This window comes from Malurus melanocephalus, unplaced genomic scaffold, assembly GCF_030028575.1.
Source record: "Malurus melanocephalus ecotype Western Australia unplaced genomic scaffold, MMel_1.1 scaffold_37, whole genome shotgun sequence".
Taxonomy (NCBI): Eukaryota; Metazoa; Chordata; class Aves; order Passeriformes; family Maluridae; genus Malurus; species Malurus melanocephalus.
The window spans coordinates 3,265,936-3,276,573 of record NW_026623269.1 but is presented as its reverse complement, the minus strand read 5'-3'; the positions used below and the strand labels follow the sequence as shown (position 1 = coordinate 3,276,573).

The window sequence follows — 10,638 nt, the reverse complement described above, 5'->3', positions numbered from 1 at the left end:
TTCACTTTTCATGGGAATCAGTGTTTGTTTCTCCTTGTTTTGTTATTACTTTCACTTCTGTGTAACCCTGCAACAAAATCAGGTATTTCATCGAGGGTTTATTTTATTTACAAGCAATTTTCTGAGAGGTACTATATCCTGTAAGAGAAGGGATATTAAGATATATTGTCCAGAACCACAGGTTTTTTAAMTGCCCTTTTTTACTCAGACTTTCACTGCAGTACTGACACTTTCCTATGTCAGTACTRCACTCGACTTAAGACAAGTTTGAATGAGCATATTCAAAATATCTTTAGCAATGCTCTCTTTGGCAACAAACAAAGATGCAGTAGTCTACAGGCTATTATCCACTATCTTGAATCCCTAGAAACAGAGGTTGTGTTTAAGCCCAGGATAAGTTTACCTAYCTAGCCAGACTGGTGAGTCTAGGAGGCAAATATGACTAGAAACTGAAGCCYAGCTATCARGTGTTCATRTACTGCTTATATGCCTTTTGCAAGGTTATGAATTCTGTTTCCCCGCACAAAAGTTCTCATTCGTGGCAATTCGCTACAGCCTTTGTAAGCATCAGAAATATTTAAACTTTCTTTTCTTCCCTGTAAAAATACATGCAAAATAACGTCCATGGTTTGTTTTTTTTCAATTCCAGTATTGTTTCATAGCTATTAATATGATTATTTAATGAATTTCAGCTTGTAAAATGCTAGCTTTAAGAATATTCTCAACTAGTACAACTATGTTATTCTAATCAATACTGTGTACTCGTTTCAACATTTGAGATCAAATATCAAGGCTGCAGTGACATCTTGTGGCATTTTTTTGTAAAGCATTTTTCTTGTGCTGTTGCATCATTTTAGCATTATATCCCGGTTTTATCAACAAGGATTTTAAAAATATGTATTTTAGATACCATATTTAAAACCATGTGTTGCATTAACAATAATTTCAACAGAACATTCAAAGATGATGGCTGTTTAAGACCCAAAATTATTTCCAAATGACATATAGATATTTCAGAAAAAATAATCACATGCATATTACTTTGTTTAAAGCATAATTTTTTGGTAATGTCTTTTCACTAAAGAATCTTAAGGCACTTAATTACCCACCAAAGGATAAAAAAAATCTACTTTTAAAAAACCAGCAAACAAACCCCTTTTGGTTCTGAAGTACAATGAATTACGGCTGGATCTTAGGCTTTATCTTTGTATTTTCTTTGCTAGCTAAGACTAAACTATTGAAGCTGTGGKTTTTTTTTATTCTTCGTTCATGCATAGGCCTTAAATTAAATGAATGTATGTGCCAACAAGTACAAGTTATTTTTTATAAAAAGAAATCTTGGTGCTCCTTATGTGTATGCAAATGGTGAGCTTACTTTAGACACCTTAACACTGAAAATTTTGGTCAATAATATGAAAATGAATACATCACATGTCTGCTTTCTGTATTTTATTTCACAATGGTGCAAATTAAATTTAACAGTATCATTAAAAGCTTGTTCTGTTAATTCTTTCACTGATACAGAAGAACAAAAAAACACCCCCAAAACCAAAACAACTCCTTCACTGCAACAAAGAGCCCAATATTAAGATTTGGCTGAGTTGATAGTTCCTTTCACATTTCAAAAATAAGGTCAACAACAACTGTGAGTCTTCACAACTCTAGCTGACACTGCACAGAACAGAAATCATGAAAGACAAATAAATGAAATACAGTAAACYACCACTGGAAAAGTTGCATTTCTGGAAAGATCATAGACCTGTTTGTATACTACTTAGCATTACAGCACAATAATTAAAAACTACTTTTCACTATTATAACAAAATTAAGCARACTTTACATTGCCATGTTAAGATTYGGCCCTTTAAATCTTACAAAAGTACTAGGAAGACTTCACTGAACAGAAATCAAATCCTTTAATGCTCATGGAACAAGTCAAAAGAATTCTTCATTCCCCACAAAGACTCACACTCTGCTGTAAAGAACTTGTCACATTTTTCACTTTTTGTTCAGCTAAACTTATTACAAAAAATGGTAAAATGATACACCATTTGTGCAGATGCTATTTGTGTACTAGGTATTAGCTGGTTTTGGTTGCCCACAGTTACCTTTGAACTGAYTCTAAGAATCAATTGAAAGCTGATGCACATGAAACTAAATCTGCTTCGGATGCCAAATCTGATTCTGTGATCCAGGAAAATCACTGTATTTTATTCTCTCTTACATACCACAAAAAAAGCCCAACCCGTCTTCAGCTTCATAGGAAAAGGTTTGCCCTGTTGATGTCAATGCAAGGTTTCCAGAACGACAGGGTCCCAATCGAACAAAAGCCATTAACAGCAGCTCTGTTTCTTGCTGTAATAAAGTCAGGGAATTCAGAGACTGATAACAGTCCATCCCTGTCAAGTATCACTTTGCCTTAAAATACTTTTTATGCTTTACCTATTTATTGTACATTTTAACTCTGTTGTCATAGCCACCAAAAATGGAGAAAAAAAGGAACTAAAAAGTAAATACTCATTTGAAAGAGTACCTAAAAAAACAGTACACCTGTAAAATTTCAAAATGTACACTCTAATAAACGTAGAACACCCTGCTCTAATTAGGAATTGTAAAAAAGAAATTTTAAATGAATRGAGGATTTTCCTGGGTGCATGTTTATAACAACATATATGTAACAYGTCAAAATAAAACTAAGTACTAAAGAGAGTATTAATAAGTAACATTTCATCCAGTTCTGGCTGYTTATGTAAGTTTCATATTTAATGTATTCATGTTTCTTATATTTCCAACTGCTAGGATTTACCTTTCAGCTGCTTGCAGTGTTTCAGCAACTCTAGGCAAATCAATAATTGAAAAAAAGCCACATCAGAGATCATTTTCCATTATCTCAGCAATAGATATTGTAGGCAATGGTTTTAGGACTATCTGAGATTAAGGTGAGGTACTTTTCTGGCTTTGATAGCAGCTTCAAGAACATCTCAGAACACCGAATAGCTTATATACAAACTTCAAAGGGGTTTTGTACAGGAGGCCAGAAACCTGGCCAGCAGTTCACTGCAGCTCTTCTACAGCTTCACTGGAAACTGGGTAGGAGGAGGTGTGGAGTGGGAAGGCAAGAAAGCATCTCAACATATAACTGCCAAAAATATGCCTAGACCTCATTTGACTAGATATGTATATTTAAGGAAAAAAAAATCCAAATGTTATGGTCTGAAGACTAGGAGTGTATTTTTGTCTGCATGTTTCTGAAGAACTGGCCTAATTAATTACAGTACCTTTTCAAGTTTTGAGGAAASAAAATGATTTTATCACAGTTAAGCATGACTATATATTCTTTAAGTTTTCTCAAAACTTACCTTTGCCAGTTAGAAAGGAAAAAAAATACATAAGAAGCAAAGTGGAGAAAAATCAGAGGCTACAAAGAGGAATGGCCAAGATGCAGTAATTACACCTTCTTCTCTCCTTGAACTCAGTATAATTCACTGAGTATTGTTTACCATTTAACACCTTAAATTCATTGGCTTACATTTTATTTTTGTGATTGGCATAATTAGGAAAACCAAACTGAGAAATCATGATATTAGAATATTTTAAGGGCATGCCATCATAAATATTAACCAGTTTATTTACACAGTAGGATCTCTGTAACAAATGCTCTGCTCGGTGCCACATTCCAGAATAGCCACTATTAGTGTCTTTTTCTAAATTTCTTATATCAACAGGCTTCACAAACACTCCTGAAGGCTTTCCAGTATGCTTGGCAACCAGAAAATTCATGGCAATATCATCACAATTTTGAGTTTCATCTATTAAGGCATAAACTGCTTCTGGCTGCCGTTGAAAGTCTTCTAAATACCCACTGTGAAAAAATGCTGCACCAATAAGAACCATGGAATACTGATCTCCATTCCCAAATCCAGGGTTCTGCAATTCAAAGCTGCCATAACTGTATACGCCTGAAGGAGTGGAAATGTGCTTTCTAGGAACAAATCCCACTATATGCTCTGGAAATTGCTGAAAGAAAAAAAGAAATTCAACACATATTTCACAGTGTGGSGTTCACTTAACTATGTTCATAAGAGAGATTTATGCATTTTTTAAATGAAAGGAGGACAAAAATATTGCCAGAAAAGAATTAAATTGTTGGCATATGGTCCTTTGATCTGCATAAATGTTGCAATTAAATACAGTTTCACAAAACTGACACTCTGCCTCTTTCCACATCACACAGTGCCAGCAAACATCTACCCACAACTGGCAGCTGTGTTTGGCGTTGAAAATAACTTTATAGACACTTTCTCATGTTTTGCAAAACATAACACTTGTTTAACAGACTGGTATACATTTAAGTTAATTCAGCAGTTAGCAACTTCATGATTTTGTAAAGTAAGAGTTAAATTTTTAAAGTTACAAATTATAGATACAGATACTACTAAAGAATATTTTTGCAATTTCCACTATTTAATATCAAACTTCCTAAAATCTATAGCTAGAAAACCAATGGTAAAACAGTATGACACAGTATTACTCTAATTAAAACTATTAATCTCAACTCTAACTCACAAATACTGCCTGCCAAGATGCAAAACATTACCTGCCAAACAGAAAAGGCAAAAGCAAGGTCATGAGCACTGACAAGTGTATCATCATCCATCATTAAAACAGCTGAAGGAAGGAAAAAAAGAGAAAAACTTTTAATTGATCTGAAGATTAAATACATGAGCACAGTATGCAGAGCAATATTTGACACATTAAATATAAAACTTCTGTAACCACTAAGCTGAATTGCAATTCCTTGAAAGTAGATTGATAAAATGTAATTAGATTTCAAAGCTAAAGCAAGGTTACAGCTTTGTGGTAACTGGAAGCAAACCTAAGGTTCAGGTTATTTGCCAAATGTCAGCAACCTTTGCTCATCTGTAGTACAGCTGGAGAGATATGTGTTAGAAAACTTGGGATTCGCTGGCAAAGCAGCTTAAAATTCTACTAATCTTGTGTAAAGATACAACTAGAATAGAGTTAAGATGCTTAGTTAAGATGCTTTTCTTTGGCATATGGACTTATAAAGGATTCTTAGTATAAAATTTTACTCATCTCACTACTTTAAAGTAAGCAAGCAAAACAAATTGCCCAGACAATATTCAATATTATTAACTACAGAAGGAAGACTCTTTGCCTGAAGTTTTAGACAAAAGACTATCAGGAAGTGGAAAAGGAAGGATATTCTTAAATTGAACTCCAGATGCATTAAAGCTTTTAAAGTTTACAATCAGCACAGGTCTTACTACAATAAGTAAAACACTTAGGAAGCTGAAGTTTCTAGGGTATACCTAGAAATCATGGGTTTGGAGTGGCAGGCATGTTAGGAAGGGGGCAATAAATAGAATTACCTTTACTAATCATGAGTAACATCAGGTCTGTAATGCAACATAAGGGGTTTTTTCCCACTTGAAACAAACRGGATTTATTGCTGTACACCTCCTGGAAAGAGCTTAGGAAGAATATTTAGATGAATAGCCAAAAGACTGTGGAAACTACTCTCAAATAAAAGGATGCATAATTTGAGCTAGAAAGCCAGACAACTAAAGAGGGAAGTTTCTCAGAAGAGCAGAACATGCTTGAGAACTTACTCTTAAGAGGAATAAATTGAAACAAGTCTTCACTACATGATTTAAGTCCAGATTAGTGCAGTGACTTGACAAATATATGCTTTATGAATGTCAGTTTATACTACAGGAGAAAGAGAAGCTGAACTACCTATGTCTGCCTCACAAAGGAAACGGAGAACTGTTGCAAAAGCCCTTAAAATGCATGTCGTTCCTCTTTCTTTTCTTACTCTTCACTGACAGCCCGGTGGTGGTGTGCATCTGATATCGTAGTATTGGCTCCCTCTGTACTACCCACATTCTATTAAAGTGACCATTCAGATCCATTGATTTATTACACATTATAACTCAATCATCTCTCTTTTAACATTCAGATTTTARGCATGAACATTAGTAATAGTGATAAGAACTGCTGATTACCTTTTGTTTCCACATCAGGAAAATTCTGCAGTCTGTTTCTCATACGATTTATGGTTTGAACTTTAAAGACAACAGGGACAGGATGAGGCCCCAAGGAATTCCACATTTCCTCTGGTGTCTTCTCACCGATGTTGTTCCACACAACAATTACTTTATGTAGGTGGGGGATTGCTTGATAATGATTTAAAAGCTTTAGCAGTAAGTCAGTTCTGTTGTATGTCTGCATAATAAGAGTGAATGAATCCAAAGCAGACTGACTCTGGGTTTTTGGTTCCCTTCTCGAATTGGGCAATTTGTCATCTTTGATAGTGGGAAGCAAAGCTGTTAAAGCACCTGCCACAAGAAGTAAGACGATGATCACCACAGAGGTGAATCGTAGTAGGCGGATTCCCATAACTCTTCCTGGAARCTTACAGAAGTGAAAACACCTTTAAAACAAGTAACAGGAAAGGAACTCAGTAAACCCATGTACAGTTTTCTCACTTGATCAAAACTTCCAACATATTGAGTAGATTTTCATTTAAGTAAGTAAATAAGGAGGACTTTAGCACTTTGGCAAATTACTTTCAACTATCGAGACAGATACTTCTGGTACTCAGTTTCTATGTTTACTTGCTTTTCAATTTTTTTTGTTAACTTTGGATTTTATTGTTTTGCGAAAATAAATGTAGGGTAGTTCTTTAGCGTGTTCATTGTTTCCCATTTTCTTAGTACTAACTTTTTGATTAAATATTTTTGTACCTCACCAAATCTATCCAGCTGAAAGCAGAAAGCAAATTTGTACAGATACTCAATGTTGTCAGCATTGCAAGAGCTCCACCTTAACTGGGAAGCAAAAAGGAGAGAAAAACCTTCTCAAAAGCTCTGGCAGAAAGGAGGAAATAAAATACTTCTTCCGTTGCTCAGGCACCACACAGAAGGAACAATCTTTATAACTGATTGGCTGGACATTTTGTCAATARTTTGTATATCTGCTTGGTCATGGTAATCAGTACAAAAAATGTCATGCTGATCATACTAAGGTTATAACATAAATGGAGCAAAAGAAACATGCCAAGTAGAGTAATAGAGAAATGCGACAATATCGGCAACAGCTGACCTGATATATCTAGAACTCTTACGAAAATGGCAATACATATCAGCCAGCTGTGGGTAAGGACATAGTTTGAGACAGAGGTTTCTGGATCCTCTTGATCTTGGAACTAAACAGAAGCTCTTAAGAAGCAGCTTTTAGAAAGATASCCCCAACATTGCCAGACATTTATAAATTGAAAACTCTGAAGGATCCYGCAACCACTGTGTTCCATAGTTTGCCCCTCAAATGTTCGTAACATTAACATCGTATCATTATACGATATCCTGAGCTGGAAGGGACCCACAAGGATCATTGAAATCCAAGTCCTGCCCTGCACAGGAAAGGCCCCAAAATCCTACCATGTTCCTGAGGGCATTGCCCAAACACATCCTGAGGCTTGGTGCTATGACTGTTTCCTAGCTTGATCCAGTCAGTGCCCAACCACCCTCTGGTTAAGACAGATATTTCCTAATACCCAACCTAAAACCCCCCTGACRCAGCTTCATGCCATTGCCTTGAATCCTGTAACTGTTCACCAGAGAGAAGAGATCATGCTTTGCCCCTCCACTTCCCTAGTGAGGAAGCTGTAGACAGCTGTGAGGTCTTCCCTCAGGCCGCTCTTGTCCAGGCTGAACAAAGTGACCTCAGCCACTCATACAGCTTCCTCTCAAGGCCTTTTACATCTTTGCAGCTCTTCTTTGGACACTCCCTGACAGCTTTATATCCTTCTTATGTTGTATTCTCATATTCTTACAAAACTTAACCAGTTCAAGGTGAGGCTGCCCCAGTGCAGAGCAGAGYGGGACAAWCCCCTCCCCTGCCCTGCTGGYMATGCTGTGCCTGATGCYCCCCAGGACAGGGATGTCCCTCCTGGCTGCCAGGGCACCGCTGGYTCATGTTCAACTTGGCACYRACCAGGACSCCCAGGTCCCTTTCATGGCACTGCTTTTCAGCCTCTCATTCCCGGTCTGTCTGTACATCCAGGGTTGCCCCATCCCAGATGCAGAATCTGGCACTTCTTAAACTTCATACATTTTCATTTTCTCACCCTTTACTTGCATGATTAGTAGGGATTAAACATAAGATGAACATTTTAAGCTTGCTACTAACTTTGTAATATTATTGTAATACCGTTAATCACCTATACATATTCACATTGCTGTGAGAAATTTCTAGGCTTTCAGCAGGGAATTCTGATCAAATTCAGTGATCCGGGACAGCCAAACARGTACAATTTTTGAGAGAGTTTCTGTGTGCTTTTTTCACGGAATTTTGAGTAATTTTTTTTTCCAAAATGCAAATACCATGCATGAAAATACAAATGTAAATTATTTTAGTCTGAAAAGCCTTGCAACTTACCTCATTGTGGCCAAGTAGGATTGTTTCTCTCCCCTTGTTTTCACAGGGCAGTCGTCTGTGATCTTTGAATCTGTTAGAAATTAAAGGGACTCTATAACTGCAGATCAAAAGTTATCCACATGCTACCCAGCATTCTTTTTACAAGTAAAAGTTCTTCTCAATTATTGACTGATATACGCATTCATGGCAATTTATCCCATTTTTTCTATTGCTCAGTTGAATAAATGTTTCTGGTTTTCAATGAACACTTCAGGAAGAAGTTATTACACCAGATGGTTAAAAAGAAAAGAACAGCCTGTTTCTCTGCTTGTAAAATTGCTGCTTTGTGCCAGTGCTATGCCTGTGTGTTCCATCCTTAAGTTCAGATTCAAAGCTTCAAGTACATCTCCAGAATCTGACAGCTGTTGCTTTGTTCACCAGGCACCCCTAAAATACATATTTGGGTACCACAGTCAGGCAGATGGTCCCAATAAAATTATTTTCTGGGTCATCCCCTTTCACATGCTCCTTCTACTAAGATTACCAGTCGYATCAGAGGTTTGGCAGCTGGAAGATATGAGTGCAACCACATAAAGGAAGGATATATAGGATGCAGGACAAAGCTGTGTCTGTTAAGGCTCCTAGGTTGTTGGAGGGATTTTTGTTCCTTTAAAACTAGCTGAACAACCAAAGAGTCTTTAATTTTGATTTGGGAATGGTACTRTGAAAATTTAGAGAACAAGAATTTGTTGAATAACTGAATCTGTATGAAATTTTTTAAGAGTAATTTGTTTGGGCTATATAAATTTGCTTCTTGTAAATACAGATTTGTCAATTTGTGTGTATACCAACCTCAATGTGTCCACATATWCAGGTATTCCCATATCTGAGTTAAAATCTTACTACTACTTTGTGACAAGAGTCAGTAAAACTATTTCTGGAAGCTAATAGCTTGTTTTGGTTGCTTCATTTTGTAGGAATAAATAATCATGCCTGACTTCTAAGAATTATTAGCAGCAGTGACTACTGAGTATTTATGAGGTCCACTATATTCCCATCAAATCTGTTTTTGAAAAGGTGAACCGAAGATCCTTTTTCTGCAGTTTGCAACTTAGTTGCAATTAGTTATTAGTTATTATAACGAATAATTAAAAYTTAAAAGTACATTTATGACAAAAATATAAATACTGTCTGCTGTTTTATGAGACTTTGCTCGCCATACCGTCTAATGTTTACAACAGGTGTAGTGATAAGCAATGATGATATTATTATATATTCTGAAAATAAACGTCTATTTAAATGTTTTAAAATTAGCTTCATGGCACTTTCCAAGAAGAAAATGCAGAGCAGTTTTGCCAATTACGTTATGAAATTGCAATGCCAGATTTACCTCTTTTAAAAAATCATACAATGATCCCTGCAGTGAAAACAAAATTGACGAAAATAAAACCTGTTAATCAAAGACTGGTATTTTAATCCTCATTCCAAGAAATAGAGTTCTCGAACGGGTTCCCCTCCCTTGGCGGGCAGCACCTTCTAACAGCACCCCGCAGTAGTTGGGTGCAGCCAGGCAGCAGCATGGCACAGCATCACCCAGCACCGCCCAGCACCGCCCAGCACCGCCCGCCCGCTCACCGCCCCTCGCCCACAGCTTCGCTCACGTTCCGCAGGAGCCGCTCTCGCCGCTTGCTCCGGCCGGGCTGTGCTTTCTAGGTGTCACCAGCGGCACGCCAGGGCAGGGCAGGGCGGAGGAGGTGCCGGTCCGGCCCCCCCGTTTGGCCCCGCACAAGCCGCTCCGGTGACTCAGGGGCGGCCGTGCGGGACCGCGGCAGTGCTACGGCGGCGCCGCCGCGTCCCGCTTCCTGCGGGGCGTCCCTGCGTTTCCTCCCGGCAGGCCCCGGGTTGTAGTCCGGGGTCCTGCGGCGGGCGGGGCGCTCCGCCGGCTCTGGCTGTCACACACCGAGCGCGCTGCTCCGCCGCCCCCGCCCCGCGCCGAGCGTCGCCACAACAGCTGCGCCGGGAGCACCCGGCATCGCAAGCGGAACGCGAGCGAGCGGCTGGCACGGGACRCATAAAAGTTCACGTTGGGGGCCTGCTGTGTTCCATTAGCGGCTGCCGCAGCCCCGAGCCCGGGAAGCCCCCGCCGCCCCGGCTCGGCCCACGGCCCGGCCCCCGGCGCGCCGGCGCAGGCGCGGT

General features: G+C 38.6%; 1 protein-coding gene across 1 annotated transcript; it reads right to left on the bottom strand.

Annotated features, from left to right (window-relative positions):
• Positions 1-1,434: 1,434 nt before the first annotated feature.
• On the bottom strand, positions 1,435-10,600 carry EXTL2 (exostosin like glycosyltransferase 2). The gene is made up of 5 exons (XM_057364302.1): positions 10,104-10,600; positions 8,464-8,533; positions 6,030-6,457; positions 4,598-4,668; positions 1,435-4,017 (listed from the first exon to the last, which is right to left on the bottom strand). Exons 2-5 carry the CDS (start codon positions 8,466-8,468, stop codon positions 3,526-3,528), a joined length of 996 nt encoding a protein of 331 aa, XP_057220285.1. The 5' UTR covers positions 8,469-8,533; positions 10,104-10,600; the 3' UTR covers positions 1,435-3,525.
• Between the last annotated feature and the right edge of the window lie 38 nt (positions 10,601-10,638).